General features: G+C 41.7%; 1 protein-coding gene across 2 annotated transcripts in view; it reads left to right on the top strand.

The window, feature by feature from the left end:
• Positions 1-23,926, top strand: part of szt2 (SZT2 subunit of KICSTOR complex) — a 156,002-nt gene that overhangs the window by 24,205 nt on the left and 107,871 nt on the right. For both annotated transcript variants that reach the window (XM_030048953.1, XM_030048952.1), the window contains exons 20-39: positions 363-480; positions 2,151-2,270; positions 2,888-3,088; positions 4,513-4,610; positions 5,106-5,244; positions 5,616-5,930; positions 6,467-6,674; positions 7,818-7,865; positions 9,944-10,071; positions 11,005-11,272; positions 12,369-12,540; positions 12,777-12,869; positions 14,436-14,511; positions 14,850-15,140; positions 15,441-15,576; positions 16,280-16,396; positions 16,515-16,584; positions 20,270-20,455; positions 21,200-21,466; positions 22,530-22,902. In XM_030048953.1, coding sequence (XP_029904813.1) covers positions 363-480; positions 2,151-2,270; positions 2,888-3,088; positions 4,513-4,610; positions 5,106-5,244; positions 5,616-5,930; positions 6,467-6,674; positions 7,818-7,865; positions 9,944-10,071; positions 11,005-11,272; positions 12,369-12,540; positions 12,777-12,869; positions 14,436-14,511; positions 14,850-15,140; positions 15,441-15,576; positions 16,280-16,396; positions 16,515-16,584; positions 20,270-20,455; positions 21,200-21,466; positions 22,530-22,902 — 3,424 coding nt within the window. The remainder of the gene's footprint in view (positions 1-362; positions 481-2,150; positions 2,271-2,887; positions 3,089-4,512; positions 4,611-5,105; positions 5,245-5,615; positions 5,931-6,466; positions 6,675-7,817; positions 7,866-9,943; positions 10,072-11,004; positions 11,273-12,368; positions 12,541-12,776; positions 12,870-14,435; positions 14,512-14,849; positions 15,141-15,440; positions 15,577-16,279; positions 16,397-16,514; positions 16,585-20,269; positions 20,456-21,199; positions 21,467-22,529; positions 22,903-23,926) is intronic.

The following is a 23,926-nucleotide window of genomic DNA, read 5'->3' as shown; positions in this document are numbered from 1 at the left end:
TTCAAAAATAAGCAAAAATCAGTAGAACTAGTTCAGTGCTTACCCTTGTCCTCAGCGATGGATGCAGCCGCTCTCCTAAGCTTCATTTTAGAGATAATTATTCCTGTAGTCTTTCAAACAAAAGTCGTAGGCAGTTGTTGGTGAGACAAAATCACATTTATATTGGAAACAAGGAGCCACAGAACTCTCATTGGCTATTGATGGCTGATTTCTGTGATTTGTTACTGGTGTTATTTCCAGCATGAATGCATGGTAACATGGTACTCTCTATAATAGATGCTTTAAATTTGCACTTTGTATAATTTCCCTCTTCATTTGTTTTCAGTAAGCTTGTGTTTAATAGTGGCCCCACTGTGTTACAGATCTTCCCCAGGGATTTGGCCTGCATGTCCACCATGATGACCTTTGAGTACTTGAGCCAGCTGTGTCAGAATAAAGACCAGGTGTACTCTCCACCTGCCGGGTTCAAGGATGTGGGAGGTAAACTGGCTGTCTACTGTCTATGAAACCCATAGTTTACAGTGTTCTCCACAACTAAAATAAATATATAAAATTGATATTCCGGTTATTATCAGGATACATTAATGTTCCATCTATTATGTTCCATCTACAGTAACTGGATTAATCTTGCATACTGGTTTTGCCAGCTTGGATATGCAGATAAAAAACAGGCTGCTGAGACATGTGAACACCTTATTTCTGTCTGTAAAAAGTTGACAGCACCTTCATGCACACTTTCCTTAATTACTATCCATTCATTTTTAGTTTACCGTTAGAACTGACACAGACAGAGGGTCAGATAGTAAAGTCTTTCACTCTGGGGGAGATAAAGCAACTGAGTTCTTGATTTCCATAATGAAAAAATGAACATGATTCATGGATGACAGAAATCACTACAATGTGGGATTTGTTTGCTGAAGTGTGTAAAGATGTGAGAGGCCGAGTAACCAAGGGCAGTTGAGTAGGTGAGGTTGTGAGATTGAGAAGACCTTGCTATTCGGCAGAAAAATCAGTTTCAGAGTTAGTCAGTCAATCATTAGTGGATCAGGAAAGTTGCTATCCATATAGGAGATATTGCCCTTATTATAGCCTGATGCTCTTGTCAGTTATTATTAATAAGCTTAAAGATGTAAAGCTGCAGCAGTGATGATAACACATGAAGTAGAAACTCAAACACTGTTTTCTTAAAGAACTGGTTGACAAACTGCGCATGAAGACAGAGATTTGATCTCTACTGAAACTTGTGCAGGTTACCTTGACAACCATGAAGCTGCCACAAGCAGAAAATTAAGACATACTGTCCAACTTAGCTGGAGTAAACTGCCTCTAGGCTATAATAAAACTGTTGTTCTTATTGTTGTTTCTTATTATTTAAGCAGAGTGAATGAAATCCCCTCGCTATAATCAAGCAATAGACAAGAAAACCTCAGAGGGGAAATGTGTCTCTGCGTGTAAGCAGTTATTATCTTAGTTCCATATAAACAGCATGTCCTGAGTGTGACCACAGTCCAGATATCATAATGTACATGTAAATGTGCTCAGTGTCACCAGAGCCACACAGAACATTACAAAGGATGTTGCAAATCCAATTCGTGGTTTTCATTGTGCGGTTCTCCTGTGGAACCGGAATACGACTACTGAAGCTGCATTTCAGCTGTAAAGCCAGACCAGGTATCAGGCAGATGATTAGTGTTGAGGCAAATGACATATTCACAGCCTAAATGACTGAACTGACTCAACTACAGCAGGTTGATGAAACACTTTTGATGAAAGTCTTAAGTTAGAAATATAAATCATGCTTATTTACCTATAAACTGGAATGCAAGTTGTAACGATTAAACACTAAGGGTACAGAAAATATTCATTAAACATTTCATTTTTTGTCGATACAGTTTTCCTTTGATTTACAATACTACCATATATTTGTATCTATATATCTGAATACATGCCACGATATCCTCAATTGTTGGTCTGTTACCTGTCCACTGCTGTCACTGTCAAATTCTGCATATTTTATCATGTGAAGTCTGCGTGTTGTGAAATCCATTGTTGCATAAAATCACATTCTCTGCTCTGCTATTCTTTGTGCTGGAAGTGTGGTTGACAAAGCAGTATTTTTTTTTTTTTTTTTTCATGTTTTTCATTTTTAGATGCAGGAGAAGCCTTGGCCTCAGAGGACAACATTCACATGGTTCCTTTTCAGTTCGATCTCATCCAGCTGCTCCCAAAGTGCCAGCAGATTGAACTCTTCTTCCTCACGCTGTGTAGAGGTACTGCAGCCGTCACAACCCTCTGCAGATTTCTGTTATGTGCTGTAACATTCAGTCGGCTGTGTCTGTGCTTTTCTATCTGCCCTGTATCACAAACACGCCCCTTAGCATGCCTTCCATTGTATCCACTGAAAATCTTGATAATATAAGCAACTGAAATGGCATGCAGGCATACCAATACAAGTACAGTGGAGAGAAAACGTGGCAATGGGAGTGACTACCAGAATGCCTCAGCAATAAGCACTTAGCACCAAAGATGGCAGTACAATAAAGTCATCCAGAGATCTTGCAGATTTAAAGCAATACTCCCAATGTTTTGGGTGCTGTAAGGTTTATTTTTCACTTTGATGGAGCTAGGCTAATGACTCCCATAAACTTTAAGTCTTTATGCTAAGCTAAAATGAAATGCTACCCATGGGAACTGAACCATTGGATGTACAGGGCAGAAAATGGTATCGAACATCTTTTCTCAGTCTGCCTAAGTTGGAAAAAGGATATTTTGTCCAAAAAGTTGGAGTACTCCTCTAAGAGCTGGTATTCACTTCCCAAGAGTAACATTTTCATTAAAGTCAAAAGATGATTGAATTGATTAGGTGTCACATTTTTGTCCATTGCAGTGGAAAATGAGGAGCAGATTCAAGGTTCTCCCTGTCTGCCCAACGAGCTCCTGCTCAGCCTCTTCCACGGCAGCCTGGAGCAGGAGCTCAGCGACAGAGAGATCCCACTGGCGGACAGCGACCATGTGACCTTCATGCACCACATCTTAGAGCGGGAGCGGGACGGCCACGTTGCACCCTTTTCCTTGCCTGTTATTAAAGGTAAGTGTCTAAAAAGAATCCGGTCAGGTTCAAATGACAAGGAACAGACAGCAAATCTTGACAGAGCTGTGTGTAAGGTTTGTATGAGGAAAGTTACAGCTAGAGATGGAAATACTGTAATACCGATCTCAGAATCAACTAGTCATCACAGTCAATGAATTGTTGAATCTTTGAAGTTTTTAATGTGTCTTCTGGAGCAGACTCAAACTCAAGTTTATTCATCTGTAATGTGGAAATTTATTGCAGATAGATATCCCTATCGCTATTGCCACATTCATTACAGATTCATAATGTTCTCTCAACCCCCTATAATATTATTTTCAAAGCTAGATATTTGCTTTTCAGATCAGAATCAGAAATATTTTATCAATCTGCGAGGAGAAATTGGGTGAATATTGGTAAATGACAGGAGGATGCTTCCCCAAAATAACCTGAGTTTGGCTTGAGAGTGATACAAGATTATTTTCCTGTATTTGTCATGAATGTTCACAGGAACTTTGAGAAGTTTCACCTAACCTTAACAGTATTTCAGCTACACCATTCAATAGCCAGGATCTGTAGCGTTCCGGTGATATGATTATCTGTTAATACCTTAACTTGGGACACTATCAAATGCGTCAAAATGCCACCATAGCTTACACCATCATTTGTCTTCTGTCGTCAGCTGGCTTGAACTGAGGGGGTTGGCTTGAACCCCTAATCATAGTAATAAACCAGCACAAAAACACTAGTACTTTCAGAAGACAGAAGTTCAAAAGCAGTTCGATGTTTTATCTGGCAAGAAAAATTACAGCACAATCACTGCTCTGTCCTCTGACATATGCGCATCAATAAAGCACTGCTAGAAACACAGGAACAAGTTAGCTGAAAACTTATTAGCTATATGTCAGAGAACATTTGTGTTGACTATGTAAGATCACAGGTGCACAGAAGTCTCTGTTCTTCCGTCTTTACCAACATTAAGGCATTGATAATAAACCAAATGCTAACAGATAGAACAATATTCCTGAAATAGTTTACACAACAATATTAGCATGACCTACCGCTTGCAGTGGTAAAACATGGTCTGGGAAGCATTTCATGCATTGTTCCTTTACCACCAAGTGCACCCAAATTTGCACCAGTGACTGATGACAGCAATGACAATGACGACTTCAAATGCATCTTTAACCCTATATGATCCAGTGGCAAGTGAAAATATTAATTATCTTACACAGGCATGGGCCCCTCAGAAACCAAAAACAAAGACAAAAGTAGAAGGACTAGTGTTTGGATAATTAAAAATTGTCACTGTTTTTCTTTTTTCATTATTATTATTATTTACAGGCAGTGATTTCCTGAGCGGTGCACATACCGTGTCTTACTTTGTCCTTTGGCCCTTTTGTAGCTCATAGCTCTGTTGCTGTCTCTTGTGTTTTTTCCAGAGGAGTGCATGAAGCCTCCAGACAGGCAGGACACCACCATGTCGTTCCACACCGTTGGCAGCAGTAAGGAGGTGACAGGCTCCACCAGCACCTTACAGGTAACCCCATCCACAGGAAAAAGTATTTAAAGTATTTAAAAACAAATTCACCAGGTGAGACACCACAAAAAGTATTTTGCATACTTTTCCAAGGCAGATGTATGATTGATTTCTTTTACAATTAACCTTTTTTGTTGTTGTTGTTAACACCTGTCATGCACACATTTGCGTAGTTTGCATGTGTCTCTTCTGTTTCTGTGCACCGAATGTCCTCAAAAGCACAGGAGTTTGAAGAAAATCCTCCAAAGTGAGGGCTTTTTGAAGGTCTTCAATTCTTCAAGGTGCAACTTTAGGATTAAGATGTGGGTTTAGGCTTAATATTGGAAGTAGGATTAGGTTTGGGTTAAGAATAGGCTTTAAGTGGCGAGGGTTAAGGATAGAATTAGGAGATAGGGAGTGAATGTAGTTGATAGGACTCCTCACAAGTGTGGTAATACAAATTTGTGTGTGTGTGTGTGTGTGTGTGTGTGTGTTTATGTCTTCTTCCTGTGATAGAGTTTCAGTAATGCAGACCTCGCTGATGAAGAGCCGTTGCCGGGGGAGAGGAGTTGCTCTACGCCACAGTGGAGGTGCTACGCCAAGTACATCAATTCCCAACAGATCCTCCTAACATTTCTCCCTGCCACCTTCACAGGTACACTGCTCCCATACCTGTAGAGTTTTATTTTAATATTTTTCCTTAACCAATACAGTGGTCCATCTGCCTCTCAGCTCTCTGGATAACATCATGTTAGCACTGTTAGCGTTCTCTCTTGCTTTCATAGAGACAATATGAACGCTATGTTAATGAAATTTTGTAAATGGTACTTTGTTTTCCGCTTACCAGTGAACACACCATTGTGAAGGTAGCCTATTAAAATGTGAACAATGTGGAATGTTTGCCAAAAGCTCATTCAAGTTTCTGTTGTTGTTGTTGTTGTTTTTGTTGCTTTAAGCAGGATTTAGGGATAAAATGATGAAGCTGAACCAGCATTGCCTCAACTTGTTGTTTTGTTTCTTTTGCAGACGTTCTGATGTTGATGGCCTCAGGCCTCGATACAGATCCTCAGAGCAATGTCAGCATGCAGGAGGACGACACTCTTACTCCCAGCAATAAGTCGCAGGCTGACTCTCTGTCTGGCTCCACCAGTGGACTGGAGAGGTCCGAGTCTGGCCTCAGTCTGGCCAGCAGGCTGCGGAGGAGCTCCAGCAGCGGACCCCTCCCAGTCCGCTCCCCTGTGCTCTCCCCGCGGTCGGAGGGCCAGATGGACTGCCTGACGCTGGACCAGGACAGCTGGGACAGCAGGGTGTCTGAGACAGAGACTGGAACCCCAGGCTCAGGTAAAAACGATGCTGTTTACCAGGACTGTGTTCAAGACCACCAAGACTAAAGCAATTTGAGTCTAATTCATGAGCAACATCCAAATAACAACATAGGTATCTTTCCCAATATAAAAATAATCCTCAAGGAATTTCTTAAGGACCAACAGAAGTATAGATCAATCTGCTGGAGCTCTTTTCACATCCAGTTAATTTATGCATTGGATTTTGAGGAGAATTGCATAATTTATACATAAATCCTTACTGATACTGGGGAGAAAATAAAATGTGGTGGACTAGCTGGAGAGAAACATGCTTTTTGAAAATGTTTAGATAGAATCTGAAAACATCAGTTCCAAACTCTGAGACTGTCTCAAAATTAATGTTGGTAATTATTTATTGACGTTAACAATGCATGCACTCTTAAGGAATTACCTTTGGATTACTGAACAGATTGCAGCACCAGCGACTTGAATATTAACCACAGAAGGACGTAGAAACTTCATCCTCCATCTGAGACCACTGCCTCCCTAATTCTTTCCTTGGGCCTTTTGTAGAACTGGGAGAAAAAGAGGGAGTGCAGTTTTCTGAACCGCAGAAGAAGGATTTCCACATCACCTTCAGCAGGCAGGTGTCCCAGCAGAGCACCGGTGATGGTAGCCAGTTAAGGTGTCCAGTCTACGTTTACAACTGCTCCCTGGACGTTCTGAAGGAGCAGCTCGTCCACCCCAATTCCAGCCGCCAACCTAGGGACATCTTCTTCAGGTAATGGCTTCGTCCATAGGGAGAATCCAAAGGCAGGGCCCAAAGCTCTGTTTATTTAGGCTGCATCAGTACAGGTAGCTGGGAAAAATATATGTTTATAAAGGAATTTGACTCCTAAATACTTAATGTTTTGTATAATTTGCTCAGCTGGAGTGTCTTGAATGTCTGACGATGGTTTGAACAAAGGTTGAGGTTCCACAACTGCCTTCATTTCTGATTGGATTCATTCCCCGAATTGAAAAGATGCCTCGGGCTTGTGCTTTGTTCCTGAAGTCTTCCTCAACCATTGGTTATGTTGACTGCCTCAGTTAGTTCACTGAGTCATGCTAGCTACACTTTAGTGAAAGTACATTGGTTAGGGACTTATTGAACATATGAATGGAGAGTCAAGACTTGGATCACATGATATATGATATAAGAACTTGCTAGTCAACTCCATGCTAAGAAAAATGGCTGCAGTTTTTGGAACCTTTGCTCTATGTTGCTTTTTTTTTTTTCTTTTTTTGTTGGCATTCAATATTTTGGCTGAGTAAATAATACAAAATATATACTCTTTGGGTATACCTTTAAAAAGCCTCCCTTACCCACTGGAAAAGTTCAGCACCTTGCTCAACATAATTGAAGTTTCTGTTTTATGAAGGTGAGAGTGTTTACTATTCAGCCGATTCTGTCAAAATTTTCCAAACTTCCAATCACAAAAGTTCACAAAAATGAACTTGAAAGTGAAAGTTCAAACTAGTAGCTTATGGCCACGCTCCTGTAAGAATGAAACAACTTCAGTTTCTGCCATTTCTGCACAAAAAAGTGTTTGAATCAACATGTTTATGAAAAATAGATCATATATTGTTTTTGCCCTGTGAGTCCATACTGAATCTAGGTTATTGACTTTTAGTTTCAGCTAATATTTAACTTTCCAATAAGATAAAGTACTCAGAATTGGTCTTTGCTGTTTGGAAGTGGTGTCTCTGCACCCCACCATATTTGCAAAGTTAAATTTCAGTTTGATTACTTTACCAGCACTATATCATATAAATGACTCCTGAATTTTCTCAGAAGTCAGTTGTAGTCCTCACATGATTGTCCCAAGGTTTAGTGGTCTGTATTAACATGTCCATCTTTGGTTGTCTCCATGGGTGAGAATAGACCTCAAGATGCTGAAGCCTGGGAGATGTATCAACAGATGAAGTTCAGGTAGCAGTGCTCGGTTTTGTCTCTCCTGTCCTTCTCTTTCTGGCAAAGTGCTGTTGAGCTTTCATTGGAGGGCTTTTAGGCCTTAGGACATCGCTTGTCCTATGCAGAATGGGGAAGTATTGCTTTTTTCATCTCTAGCAGGCTTGAAGATCCATCTTCCCTTCGCAGGCATCTCTCTCATTCTTCTCCAGGCTTGTGTTGCTATGTACAGGAGGGAGGGTACACTCCTGACAGGGTGTGCTGAAACACACTGAACACAACACACAGTAAATCCGTGTTCCCCTTCACACATAAAGCTTTGTGCAGGGAGGAGCGCAGACCATAACAACAAAATGACCAGTCATAATGCAGTGTTTCCTCTGCAGCCATTTAGCACAGCAAGAAAAATTACCACCACTTTGGTAAACGTGTTTCTGAGGTACTGATTATATTATGATTTAAAAACATCTTTGACACGAGACTCTCAACTTGAAACATAACTTAGACTCAAACAGCGACAGATACGGGACAAAACTAGAATTATCGTCCAAAGCACCACAGCAGCACAAAAATTACAGAGGAAACATTGCAGAATGCCATGCTATTTACTCACTCTGTGCAGTAAGCGGAGAACTACCATGTTGCAATGGTCAAAAAATGAAACTTCTTGATGCCTGTCATTGTCAGGAATAGTTAAATTATATGTATGTTTATATATGTGAGGCAGTGCAGGTCGAGATTGTGGCTGGTGAAGTTTGATGTGGACATGCATTCATTTTTGGGGGAACTTTTCTGTCAGCTCCAACAAAATTGCGATGGAACATAAAAGATCCTGGTCAGAATTTGGCCAGTATTGCCAGCAGTTCAGGAAAGTAAGGAAGAGTTTTCCATCCCAGAATCTCTGATCAGCCAACAAGAACCCAAATTTTAAAGATTGCTTTGGGGCGTAGGACTGCCTGCCTCAGTGGAATAAAATTGAAACACATAATGCAGTATGTACTGGTAATTGGTAATGAAAGGTGCAGTTTGCTTGTGTTCTAGGGTTTTGTTTGCACCACAACTCGACGTGCATAAGTTTCTTAGTGAATGAGATGACAACTTTTAGCTTAATCACCTGAGGGACAAAAAACTCAACAGCAGTATCTGCGAATCTGGGGCTCAGTCTAATTTTAGTCTTGGATTCCATCCAGTGTTTTTTTCCTACATCCTGTTTTTTTTAGAGTCTACTGTATTTTCCCGTAGCCAAGCGAGCTGTGTTTGGTGAAACTGAGTGAGTTAAACTGACCACATGCCTTGAGACGCTTCATTAACTGCAGGTAATGCAAGGAATATGAATGTATTTCAGGAGTGTCTCAAACCGTTTTTTCAGCCTTATTCCTCCGCCTTGTGGGTGTTGATACTGTACAAGGTTGTGTGTCTGTGGTTAGGAAATACTGAGTAAAACTATCCATCGATATGGTACTTTTAATTTGAAAATTGCTCGCTTTAATTGTCACCCTGTTGCATGCTGCAATAAGGTAGACCTGAAACAGATTGCTGTAGTTCTGTCACAGCTGGTATAACTGCTGCTCTGACTGCAGCTTTGCAGTTGATTGCCTGGATTGCAGCATCTTTGATTTCTCTTGGGTAGCCATACATTACATTATAACATGGACAAAAATAAATTGTTGCAAAGGCACAACCCTTGGTGGATAACGTCTTTTTTTCACCTCTTTCATGTCTCCTCTGCTATCGCCCTGGATTAAATCCATTTCTGAATTGCAAATTTTATACTTTAAAATGCATGCTGTGGAGCTTAAACTGTCCTTCACAGGCTTGTTGTCTACTGTGACCTTGAATTTTCTTGTTAAAATTTGGGCCACAGCCATCTAAACGCTTATTTAGCATTACATTGAACAGTACTCTCTGTATGTTTAATTGCCACTGCACATTTTCATACTGGAGATAAGAGTGTGTGTGTCTATATAAGTCATTGGGAAAGGAGATTGTGTTTGTTTGAATAATATAAAATCCTCTTATGGCTGATGTGGCTAAATCAGGCTTGTCAAATAAAAGTGTCTTTTTTTTCCTGTGTTTGTGGTGTTTTTATCCCCCGGCAGGTCATTGTCTCAGGACCGCAACAGTCCTTCCTCTTGGACTGACCTCTTGGCTCAGCCTCACAAACACAAGGAGCTCGCCAACTACTGCAGCCTGCTGCAAGAGCATTACCACCAGAGCTATGTCAAAGGTGACCAGTCTGTTCTTCACGAGATTTGTTTTTAGGAGAAACCCAGGACGGACTTGCCATACACACAACGTACAATTTAGCCTGAAGTTACCTAAAGTAAAAAGTCACTCCAATGAAAAAAGAAAACTTTGGCATACTCAGACTCGTGCAAGTTTCTAAAGTATTTTAATTAGCCAAGCTTTCAGTCACAAGGACCCCTCATCAGGACATACGCTGTTTCTCATTCACTTTCTCCACCCATATTGGTAATTGCCAAGGAGGTGAATCTTTCCAACTGTTGGTTATGTGATAATCCTGTCCATCTGTCCATCCGTCTGTCAGCAGCATAACTCAGAAAGCACGGATGAATTTGTCCAGACTTTGATGGGAAGGTCGGTTATGGACCAGTGAAGAACTGATTAACTTTTCAGACCAAACAGCTTAAATGGGGCGTGGCAGTGCAGCCTTAGTTCTGCAAACGTCCAGTTAACGTCACAAAACCGGGTGGGGAGGTTGTTCATGGCTCAGGGACCTTCCCGATTAATTATCCGAAAGGGGCGTGTCTTATAAAAACATAAATACCGAAAAAGCCATGCTTTAGCACAAATGTGACTGTAACTTCCAGCTGCACCCTTGGTGGATGTCTGCGCTCCACTGAATGCCCTCTTGCTGTCGATGCTTTTTTAAGATTTTGTTTTAAGTGTGCCCTCTGACCCTGATTATGAAAACTGAGCATGTTAAAAGTAATTCTGTGTAGCATTTATTTTGTTGTGACACCAGAAAATGGCATTTCCAAAACATTGGGGTAGAGAAAACTTGGCCGAGCTTCCTGCTCTTGGAAATTGAATCTTGGGTGCATTGCATCTTGCACAGTGGGAGGTAGGATTTACCCACTTGTTGCAGCCTCTGTAGCTTCATAGCATTGGTATCTGATTTGCTTTCTGGTGTGTACAGGTGTCTACCGGAGTCTGCAGCAGTCCTATAGCATCAGCTCCCAGGATGTCCTGATGGCCATGGACTACTGTGAAGAGTCCCTGCAGGAGATCGACATCACCTCCTTCCTGCAGACCCTCTGCGGCCACATCCGAGTCTTCAGGGAACGCAACGAGACTCCAGGACGGGGAGCGAATCCAAGGCCTTCGAGGACCCCTGCTACCTTCATCATTGGAGAGGCTGAAGAGGAGGGACTGGCTGACAGGGCTGCCATGGCATCCTCATCCAGGTGGGATTCAGTCTAAGATAAGATTAGGGTAATTTTTGATGCTCACCGTGATGTACGAATCAGAGATAAGTGGCTCGTAACAGTACAAACGTTTATGCTTCACTGCTGTTGTCAGTGCCAGCGTGAAGCTCCTCTTCTTCAGTGGTTTGAGTTGTTCATGCTGACATGGAGATGAAAGTGGCGGGGGACCAGAGCTATGTAGATATAAACAGATCAAGTGTTCATCAGCTCATGAGTGACTTTATTTTCCATTCCCAGGGAAGTTCTTTTTGCAGTCAAGTGAAAGAGCAAAAACACAAACATTAAAACCCAAGGACGTTTGAAGTCCCCACAGTAAAAATGACTTGCATATTTATAACCATCAAATCAGGTCTCTAATTCATAGAATTTCACATTCTTCGGGCGGTATACACAAATGAACATAGGAGCTTTTATTTCAGCCACTGGGCGTGTAAATCTCTACCCTGAGGGTGAAAGCTCAAACAGCTTGTTCAAAGGATGTTCAGGGCATTGTAGAATGGCTTTCCTCACTTTCTGCTTGTTGTCAATATGAGATAGCTGGAGCAGCTTGACCCTGTTGAACCTGCTGACTGAATAATACTATGCAGCTCAGTTTTGTTAACCAAGCTGAGGATACCAAACACATTCAACCACAACACAACAGTGAACAGGAGTCAACTTTTTTCATATTGGAAAGGAGGTCAGCTTCTTTAGAATAAACTGTGCCAAGTACTTTCACAGCGTGAGGCAGTATCGTAATTCAGTGTCATTTTTTTGTCTTTCATAGTTCCTCAGTACTTGAGGCAAACCTTGAAATTGTGTTTATCGTTCCTCTCATTTATATTCCCATCACCCAGTCAGCCTTGACTTTTAAAGAAAAAAAAATACGCGGATAATATCACCCAAAACACTGATTTCTTTCCATTCAAACAAAATGTCTTTGCTTCTATAATATCAGATAAGACAACATTGAATACTTCTGTTTCATGGGTTTGGTGTTACCTTCAAGCACCAGTTTATTCAGCTCCAATGATGTTTGACTTACAGGCCAACTTAAGCTGCTGTTATTGGTTTACTCTGTTATGTCTGGCACTAGTATTGAAATGGAGGACACCAGTGAAGCTGAATCCAGAGGAAAGTTCTCCGCTCCTGCATCTCCACTGATCCTGGATGAGCCAAAGATGGCCAAGATCCCAGAGTTTCCTCTGTCGCTGCTTCAGTCACAGCAGAACTGCGAAATGTGTCCAGATCTGCACAAGATAATACAGGTATTGCTCTGAATTTCACATCATGTCTTCATTAAAATTCAAATTGTCTGGTCTCAAAGAAATTAATTAGCAGAAATGCATTAGCTGAGAGGACGTGACCCAGACGGAAAGCTGGTGTTTAAAGTTAATCATTCTGTCAATTGTGCACTCTAATCTTATTGATAGGTAAATAAATGCAACATCAACAATGTGGAATTGGTTTTTACTAAAATATAAAAACATTGTCCATTCAACAGGATAAATTCATGGAGATCGGATCTCATTATTTCAAAACTGTGCCCTCCTGTCCGCATTATTTCTTCTACTGCCCGCCATCACAAAAGAAAGAGGTAAGTTTGCAAGGTTGTATTTTGTGTAACCTGCTATTTTGGATACTGGTCAGCTTGACTTAAACTCCAACCTTCTAAAACCTTGTAAACCTTCTGGCTCTCAAACTGGTTCCCATCTTTGAACTATGGATTTGTCTTCCTTTATTTGCAACCAATGCAGCTGCAGCATAGTGACTGGCTGCCACATTAAAAATAATTTACATGCCCATGAGTATTTTTTACACCAGTGCTTAACTTTGTAAAACCTCTCACTTTATGGCTCTCCCATCCTACAGGAAGTAGTGAATAAGACAGCCACAGACAGGACGTAAATGTGTTTGGACAAAGCTATTGCATCAGTCTCAGAGAACCTGATTAAAGCAGCAAAAAGCCTTAAAGGGAGCCTTTCAGGGGAGAGAAGATGCGTTTACTTCTTTCCCAACCAGGTTGGGTTTTGAACAAGTTTTGAACTTGGGTATCCAATCATGATCAGTCCTGTGATGACAAAGTCACCTCATTTTCGTGGGTTCTCTGACATAGATCAAAGAATCCTCACCACCGCGTCAGCCAGGTTAGGGCAGTGTCGCATGTCATTTTACTCGATTGTCTCACAAGATTCTCTACATTGTTGTTTTTTTTGATAGTCAGGACAAAATTACCCAATTCCTCCTTGGGGATCAATAAAGTATTTCTGATTCTGATTTATAATTCTGAAAGAGAGAAAATACACATTTTGAGCATTTGTATTTCTTCAAATGATCTCTAGAAAGATCAGTGGATGTTGTATTGTTGTATTGTGTTCAGATGCAGGATGGAGGGTTGGTTATGGACGAGGCCAATTTGGGCAGAGTGTTTGTCAGCTGTATCTTGGGCCGGAGTTACACTTGCCATTTCATTCTTGCATATTCAATCACGTTTTCAGGACGGATCTTGGCTGCATTTAGATCTATTCTGAAATCCCACATGTTGAAGTGGCCTGGCTCGCATTGCTATTGGATCTCAGTTACATGTGGACAGAAATCACAGCTCAGATCTGATAGCAGTGTGAGTAGCACGAGCCCTTGGCAAACTACCATGCCACGGCCATCCTCTTGAGCGTGGTCACGGAGGCTCAAAGGTGGGTGTTTTGCTGCTGAGGGTGGTGTTGGCGCTTGAGGCATAAAAAATTGTAAATATGCCTTTGCATGTGGAAGTTCTTCACCCAGTCCAGAGCCAAAAACCTCCCAGAGGCTTCTCAGTGTTGCTACCAGTGTTGGCTGCATTCTTGGGCCTGGAACTCCCGCTCCACTGGGACCATAAGGGTGCCAAATAATATCATTCTGTCTGTTGTGGGCTGTGCTCTCAAAAGACAGAGCCTGTAACATTTTTCTATTGCTTTAGATTCTTGCATTTTAATTTATCTGACCACAGAAGTCACAAACAAGGATCGTGTGGATCAATGCGACCTGAGTTGAGAAATGATGTGAGTTCTGATTGCTGAAGTCGGATTGAGAAGACAGGTGTAACCCTGGCCATGAAATAGGAACCATGCCCACCTGAGTGTTGCTGGTGAGACTCGAGCCTGTATAGTTTGTTTTTTCTCCGCAGGAGGACTCTGACGGGGAGGAAGAGAGGAGACACAGTGAAGAGATGGTGTCAGAAGCTGAGCCAGCTACTGAAGATGGTGAGCCTTTTGTTTAAAGGATTCACTCTTTTCCTTTCCTTTCAGCTTTATAAAAATTTTCTTCGCCAGCCGTTGTCTTATCATGTTATGCAAAATACTTTGAAGTATTTTCCCTCGCAGCTAGCGACACCCATCAATTTCAGTGTTAACCACTGACAGTGGTAATGTGCCAATTTTCAGACAGTTGAATTGCAGATACAGAAAATGCCTGACAGAGCTCGTTTGAAAGAAAAATAGCAAACCTAAAGTCAAGTCAGATCAGATTTATTTAGTGCTAGTTGGAGTTTTGTGAGTGTATCACAGAACAGCTGGACAATTTTTACTCCTCCTGTGCACAGAAAATGTGTCGGGCTGCAGCATTGTGATGGAGAGTGACACTGATTTGGAGGTGGAGTATGAGGAGTGTCCTGGCGCCAAGTCCCAGGGAGATGCTGAGGAGCAGTCGCTTTCAGACTCCAACACTGTCAACCAGGACCAGGATTCCTTCAGCATCCTGGAGGGAGACTCCTTGCTGGAGCCAGAGGGACCACAGCTAGAGATGCCACCGCTGTTTGTTCATCTCACTTGTTCCGTCAACATGAAGAGCTCCCATGGGTCCATGCCCATACAGACGCTGCCTACTTGTCTTGGTGAGTACAGCCTCGATACTTGGCAACAAAACACACCTGATTCTTCATAGACTTTGTTCACAATCTCAAATAATTCCCCTGTTCAACATTAATATATCCTATAATTGTGTCAAGTTAAATTAAATACCTTGGCAGTGTCTGAAATTCCTGCCGGCAAAGTGCCCCTTGCTGGTGAAATTTGTCTTCATTTGTCTTAAGACAAATAAATTAGTGCTGGTGTGTATCCAATGGCAGCGAAGTTCACACTCAAATTTATCCTTTCACGTCTTTGTAGTGCTGATTTCTGCTTTGTGATTGCAGGTGAGATTATTTCCTGCCTTGAAAACGCCGAAGCCTTACAGTCTGTGGATCTGAATGAGCTGTCAGTCACATTAGATATTTTTGTCCTGACGCTGCCTCTGGAGATTGAAGCCATGGCCGAATTCCATCACAATAGGTAAGTGAATGTTAGCAAAAAGCCGTGAGTCAGTAACTTGACTTAAATAAGCAAATCAGAGACAGGTGACTATAAAACGGTTTGCGTCTGTTCGTCACACATAACTTGCATAACGTCCAAATGGATGCTTGGATTTCTACCGTATTTAGTGGGAGGATTTGTTATAGGCAAAGGAAAGTGTATAACTTTTTGCAACCCTTGGCCAAAATGGGGTCTGGTAGTGGGCGTGGCTTATCACAAATATTAAATACATAACTTCCAAACTGATGCTTAGAGTTCCACCAAATTTGGAGGGAAGGTTGCTCATGGGCTACAGAAGAAGTGCTGACCTTTGGGGGCGTCGCTCATCACAAACCCAACAGATTAACGTAACAAAAATTTGATGCATGGTTTGTCTTGGGCTCAGGAACAACAGGTTTGGCTTCTCAACACCTCACTTTTGGAGGTCTCTGTTGCAGCCAAACTTGAGCGATTTCATCCGATAACGCTAATGAAGTGTTATCTTGTTAGCTATGTCCCGTCTCCAGTGGCAACAGACAAAGGGAAACACATTCAAAGTGAAGTTAATTGAAATCTGGTGGCTTGTTGGCCGTGCTCTTTGCAGTGTGAGAGTGCAGGTCTTAAGAGTTTGGTGCCCAGAAACAGTAAGGATGAAAACGTCTGGGTGCATCAGTGTCACATTAGCTTACATGTTTCTCTGCAGGTACACTTCAGAGAGCAGTGTGTCACTGAACCGGTCTCCAGGACAGCCCTCCTCCTACCGCTCTGATGAGGAGCTCATGGCGGTGTTGGACAGCCTGAGGGGAGCCAACATCGATGGGTGAGTTTCATCTAAAGGATAATATCGAGCTGGCCTTTAGCAGCTGATTCTGACTCCGATTCTGATGTCAGCAAACAGAGATGTCTGCTCAGTTCTTGTCTGCTTTGTCTCCTCGCAGCGTCTCTGGGGATCCTCTGTCCAAACTTCCAGTTCCTCACAAATTAGCCATTCTGGCTACAATGGATGAGGTGAGTCTTACTGCTCTTCATGTAAGCGACCACATACCAAAACAGCACTACCACAACTAATGACAGCATTAAAAACAACTTAATTAATTACCTAGAATGAGTTTATTTCTCATTTGTTCAGTTATTTTATCACTGGTATGGCAATTAACACACATGAACTCCTATGTGAGAACAGATTTTTCCCTCCATCCATATTGATTACTCTGCATTTTCATAACTGAAAGCAGTCAGAGCTGTTAGTAGAGTCTTGTCCACATTTTCCATGGAAGAATGAGAAATAAAGTCCTCACATCATGAAGGGATACATCAAATCAAAATATCTTGTTTTTTTAATATGAACTATAGATATTTCCTTCAAACTGATGCTTACCAACTGGAGATACAGTTTAGTCAAATGCACACCCGAGTCTCAACATAAAATTTCTTGCCTTTGTTTCTGGTTTTGGTGCTTCACAGTCTCTGCTGCCCCTTGAATTCTCTGCAGTGCTAATTCTGAACAGATGGGCATCTCATTGGCATTATTCTGGCATGTTCTTTTACCCGAGCATAACTTTCTGTCTGCCTGCACTGTCTGCTCTGAACAAATTCAAAAGTCGCAGCAAACCCTGAGATTCGGTACTCACACAGCCGTGCGAAAGCTCTGCTTCATAAGGTTGTGTGAGTGTAAGACTGCATGTCCACCAGAAACTTCTTTTTGCAGCACCGGCTCCTTTTTCCTGATTTCCAGTGGAAAGGATGGGCTGAGAATGTTTTAGTGATCGGTGTGCAGAGCAGCTGAAGTTTAAAAAAAAAAAAAAAACACCAGGAGAGAAAACAGATACAAAAAAAACCAAAAAACAAACAAACATCTTAACAGTTTGAGGTGGATGGTGTGCTTGATGATGCAGATCATTCAAGGGTGGCTGTGTTCATTATAGATAGAATTTATTTTATGCATCTCATGATACTACTACTTAAAAAACTTAACTTAAATTAAAAATCCTCACACATCCTCCACAAGATCTGATTTTGTCAGAGGGATCATTTTTCAAAAAAACTGACAACATTTGATCTTGGTGGTACAGTGTTTAAGGGAGGACACAGTGTTTCCCCTACCAACAGGACCCCCTCACCCCCACGGACAAAACAAAATGTTTTATTTATGTTATTTACCTAATTTATGTGCGCTCTTTTAATTTCAGCTCAGTGTGAGAGTCTGTGCTGTGCTTTACTGTCATTTACAGTCGCGCTAGTTTATCTCTTCTCCTCTGCTCTCTGTGTAATAATAAAAAAGGAAAGCCTCCCAACAAGACTATTTTTATAAATGTAATCCATCTAAAACCAAATATTGACAGATGTCGACCCCAAACAGGTCAGGAATTCAGATCAAAATATCTGTTTTTTTTTTTAAAATGTTCACAACTTGTAAAAAATGACACCTTTAACTGTTTATTCATGTCCAAATGTTCTGTAATATTTTAATTAATTGGTGAGCACCACTGGAAAAGATTCTTCACAGCAACATGACTGTGAATGATCACTTTCCTCCAAAGTTGTTTTTATACATATATATATATATATATACACACACACACACACATATATATATATATATATATATATATATATATGTACACACACACACACACACACACACACACACACAGATATATATATGTATATGTATATATGTATATGTATATATATATATAGATATATACAGGGTTTCCCCCAGGATTTTTTGAAACTGTGGTGCTGAGGTGGACGCCCCCCCCCACGGCCAACCATTATGTCCCCACCGGGGGGGGGGGTCCAAGCCAACCGGACCAAATGTGTTAGAATGTAACAGAAACACAGAGTTTCGTTCGGACCAATACTTTATTTACATTGCTACATATTGCAAGACTGTATTATTGGCACAGTGTGCAGCCTGGCTGAGAGCACTTCATCTTTTTTTTTTTTTTTTTTTGAAAAAGAGCTCTAAGGCTCTATTGTAGTTCAACTCAGCCAGAGGTGGCCCATTGATGCTGAGCAGCATGCATGCATCTGCCAGATGGTCCCCCTGCAGCCTGTTCCTCAGGTCTGTCTTCACCTACACATAAATACAATTTAAAGTGAGTGGAACTTGGTAAATTGAGAAAAACCAAACCATCTCTGACTTACAGTTTACTATTAACCAAATGGCTAAAAAACGGCCCTGCCTCGAGGTAGGGACTCTGAGCAGCCCTGAAAAACTCCTGGGTGGGGCTTGGGGTTTACTTGGTGCTGATTGGATTTACTCTCGGCGCGATGTGGTATCAACAGAAAGCAAACAGCCGGGCGCTAGGCGTCCCCTAGCAACACGGCCAACACTACCAAGCTAACGCTAACGTGCTAGCTAACGTTAGCTAACAGTAACAACACACTTTTTAGCCGGCATTTTTAGGGACGCTAACGTTAGCTTTAGGGAACGTTAGCTAACGCTAACAACAGGCTTTTTTAACAACACGCATTTTGATGCCCCGGTCATGGTCGCGCAGCCGCCCGGTAACTTTACAGGAACGTCCTCTCACTCGGCCCTCTAAGTGGAGACACGGCAGGTGAGAGGGCTGAGCCAGAGGACGTTCCTGTAGTAGCTCCTGCCCCCCAAATACTACCAGGAACACTGCAGAAGCCCCAGCCGCAAGCCATCCACAACCCGAAAAAGCTCCAGCCCCGTCATGTCATATTGGGCTTTGACTATGACTGAACATTTGCTCTCACTTTAAGGAAAAAAATTCGGGATATATATCTTAAATCTATATTCAGCCAAAATATATCGGGATATGACTTGGTCCATATCGCCCAGCCCTACTGTCGGTCGCAATGCAATGTTAACATTAATAACATTAGGGTCGTTTTCACAGGCTTGAACAAAAAATGGATTAAACTTAATCTTGCTTAGGTACCTTGCTCTCGCCCTTTTCTCTCCCTCTGCTTTTTACCGCCTCCACTCTTGAGCGCGCAGCAGTAGCACAAAGCAGGCGGGTGATAACTCCGGTGCGTTTTCAAAATAAAATTAATTGCGGCGTAGTGTAACATGTCGTGATATTTAATTTATCATTTAAAACTCTGATCATAGTAAGTATATGTGCGCAAATATATGCTATGTGTGTATGTAGGGTCGTTTTCACAGGTCATTCATACAATATACTTTAAATTGTGTTAACACCCGAAAAGAAAAAAAAATCATCATTCCCAAGCCGTGGCGGCTTTTATTTAGCCGTGGCGGTGCGCCACGATCAATTACATGTAGCGGAAACCCTGTAGATATAGATATATAGATATATATATATATATACCGGAATTTGCATATTTATAGCATCTTGTTTCTGTAATTTGAGTTCCTGTACGTTTCTAGACATGAAAAATGAGCTAACAAGGTGAGAAATGCAGCATGTGTAGAAACCATAAGCTGCATTAAAATCAAGATGAAAAATGAAGTTTCCATATTTTCTGAATGAGAACAGAATTGATACTTGGTTTAGCTGTTACGTTAATGAAACCTTTGATGGTGAAACATTTAATTAATGTTAAATGTTACCAAGATTATCCTCAGTGTCATTTGACTGCAGGTCATTACCCACTAAATCAGTCACTCTGCCCACTGTTGTACATGCTCAGTCAAGCAACAATGATCAGGATTTTTTTTTTTTTTTTTTTGCCTTGTTCTCCCTTTTTGTCTCAGATCCGCTGGCTGCTGGAAGATGAGATTGTTTCTGCCTTGCGTCATTCTCGGGTCATCAACTCCTTCACGCTGCAGAAGGTAGCCAACCATGTGCTGCGCTCCAGCGGTCGGCGGCGTTGTCATAGTGAGGACGTCCCGCTGCAGTTTGTCTTTGGCCCTGAACAGTCTCTGGAGAAGTTCAAAGAGGTAAGGACACCCGAGCCTGACAGAGGAACCACGCTGTTTTTGTTTTACTGGTAAATCTGAGTCCTGTTGACTTTTGGTGTCAACAGAACTCCGCTGGTTACATCAGTAAATAAAAAAAAATACTATATGCATTTATCTATACCAGTTATGATGCATTCTACTCTTTTTACTGAACAATATTGTCTGAACTACTATTTTTGATATGACTGGACAAAACATACTTATTTATTGGACAGATCAAACATTCAGCTGTGTGAAGAGGCAAGGCTTTACATGGCTTTTTGTCTTTTTTTTTTTTTTTGACAAGGCCTAGGTTTAACAGGCAAGAAAAGAAGATCCCTGCAAAGTTATGCATTGACAGAAATGTTGATTGCAAGTGTTAAGACATTGTGCAGAAATCTTCTTTTCTTGCCTGTTGGACCCATCTCCCTACGCTCCTGTCCACTAGAAGCTGAAGGCGTGCATGAAACATTACTAAATATTACTAATTTCCTACAGAAAATGCCAGACCAAGCTGCTTACCATTCAAGATCAGTTTAGCTTTAAAGCCACTTCAAGCTCCTCGTTTCATTTTTTAGATAAAACAAGTCAGTCGACAAGCGACAAACGATAACATTGATCTTTATGCCAGTGCTCTCATTAGGTAATGGATAAACTGAGCGAAAGGCCAGTGTCCCCACCACTTCGCTTCCAGTAGACTGTTGATGTGATTGTATGATATACCGACTAACCTGCTCTCCACAGGAGTTTCGGAGGATGTCTTTCTCCGGTTATGTATTGAACGGGGAAAAGGAAAACTTCTACTACATGTCCCTGAGTCGACTGCACCCACAGAGGATTCAGGCCACCAAGAGACTGTCGGAGAGCACGGCAAACCCGACGCAGCAGGCCAGCTCCGGCGCAGTCGGACGACAGGCGGAGGAGGTGACCAGGGCTTTGTCTCACCAAACCACAGCAGGGAAGGTGCTGGAGAGTGAAATGGAGGCCCGGCTGACGGAGGCAGACAGCGAGGTTGGTCACCACCTCTCTTTACTGTTCATATACAAGTGACCGGCAGGCTGCAGGATGCAGGGTGAACATAGCCTTCATTTTGTCATTTCACTTCAGCAGGAATCTCATCTCTCAGCTTAAAAGTCAAATATTTACGTTTGGCCTTTCAGAGCAGCCAGATTTGATCAGTATTGTCTGACTGTTGTCTTGACTAAAAAGCCTGTATGCACTGACCTTAAACCGGTAATTTGTGATCCTTGGTTTTGTTTTTTGTGTCATGTTTGGTGCAAAAATGGTGAGGGAATGAGAACATCTTGTCAAAAAGAAAAACAACAAAAAACAGTTTAACCCAAATTTCAAGGTGAAACAGATATCTCATTGTGTATACTGCTTGCTGAGCATTGATTTCATTCAGCCTTCCCGGTCTGATGGCTGTTTTTATTATTTTCTGTAATGCCGACTTAAATTATCTCTTTCTGTTGCATTTTCAGTTTTTTGTTAGGATGAGAATAAAAGCCTCGGCGTTCAGTTCAACCTCTGCTACACTGCACAAATCTCCATTTTACCGAGATTCATTCTCATTGTTAAAATCTTTTTTTTTTTTTTTTTTTTTTTTTTTTTTTTAATTCAAACAAGGTAAAAAAAAATCTGCCAGTGGGATGAGATAATTCCACTTGTTTCCAAAGCTAATCAACTGTTTCCAGAATATTCTTAAATCAAGTGTCATTTTCTTGTTACTAGAGGGCTGATCTGCCTTATTCTGCCTTGTTTCTGTGTGGAAACAAGTGGGATTATCTCATCTTATTGGCAGCGTTTGTAGAAAAACAAGACTTTATCACTGAAGATGAGCCTAAATTACCTGTTAGCTATTTTTTCCCCCACTCTGCACTTTCTGTGCACCAGAGGGTTTTCCACTGTTTAGTACAGCAAATATGAAAAATGAAAGCTTTCATGAACTGCTGATAGGTTGATCCAGTGTTGTGCCGTATCAATCATAGCACAGTACTGATACTGAATAGCAAATGGACATGTATTTATTCATGATGGTGTCATGGGTTATTACTTTAAATCCTTCTCACTGCAGGGTGAGGAGAAGAAGTCCATTAATGTTGCTGTTGATGCCGGCGCTGACCCGATGCCGGAGCCAAGCGAGCCGGTCAGAGCAGCCAGGCCCGAGGCAGAAGACACGGGCTCCCAGAGCTCCGTCAGCACGGCGGGCGACCGAGGCCAGCCCAGCACCCCCCACCTGCAGCCCAGCACCCCCCACCTGCAGCCCAGCACCCCCCACCTCCAGCCCAGCACCCCCCACCTGCAGCCCAGCACGCCCCACCTCCAGCCCAGCACCCCCCACCTGCAGCCCGGCGCCGGCAGCACTGAGCACTGCACGGAGCCCGCCTCGCCTCCTAAAACCCCCTCCACGGTCAGCCTGGCGGAGTCCATGCAGTCGGCCACCCACAGTGAGTTCACCCAGAGGACCTGCACATTTGATGCAGCACAGACAAGTTCAGGGCTTAGGGATGAATAAATAAAGAGGGTTGCACTCAACAAGCATGGATGCTTTTTTCTTTTCATTGTGAACCATGTCACCTGTGTTACATGCAACATGCAAGTGTGGAGTGTGAACCTCTTTATTTATTTACACCTGATTTAAACACAGGAGCAAGCATCATGCACCACAAGCAAAGCAAACATGGCAACATTTTGTTTTCTGAAATTCAGAGATTAGCACAGAATCCTACAGTTTTTTTTTTTTTTTTAGTTTTCTTGTTGCGGATCCCCATTTGAAATGATTTTGCCGGGTGGACCCTGATATAAAAAGATAGTTTGGTTTGTGAATTTTACTCATTCTCATCTGGTCAACCTAACTAGACTGCAGTCTAGATCACAGGACAATCCTACGACCCTTTTCTGCATCAACACTACAACGCCAGAAAAGTTGTTTTTTTTCCAATTTCAAACACTGAAATGCGTTTTTTTGAAAAACCCTGCTTTTGCGTGTGGAAAATGCTTGCTTTGTGTGGATGGATGTCCAAAGTGCACTTTCAAATTAACCTGATTTAAATCTTCTATCTATTTTCTTTTTTTCAGACATATAAGGTTTATTTATTTACCTGACATGTTTCGGCGTTTGACTTCCGCCTTCATCAGAGTCTCACTGGGTGTTGGTGTGACGCATCTTTATCAGCGGTTGTTGTTTTCCAAACAACAACAGCTGATAAAGATAAAGATAAATAAATAAACCTTATATGTCTGAAAAAAAGAAAATACATAGAAGATCTAAGTAAGAGAAGACATAATGAACTCAATCAAACAATAACCTGATTTAATTTGAACATAATCTTAAAATACAGCCACACAGCATGTCTGAAAGTTTAGACTTTCTTATTGAAAATTAATTGAGTACAAGTTGTCAGCATAAACTCTGTCCCACTCAGTCAGTTAATTCTTCATTGAGCCACAACACCATCACAGTGTCACAAG

The sequence above is a fragment of the Myripristis murdjan genome, chromosome 4, assembly GCF_902150065.1.
Source record: "Myripristis murdjan chromosome 4, fMyrMur1.1, whole genome shotgun sequence".
Lineage (NCBI taxonomy): Eukaryota > Metazoa > Chordata > Actinopteri > Holocentriformes > Holocentridae > Myripristis > Myripristis murdjan.
The sequence above is the reverse complement of the archived record's forward strand: the minus strand, read 5'-3'. Positions and strand labels throughout refer to the sequence as shown.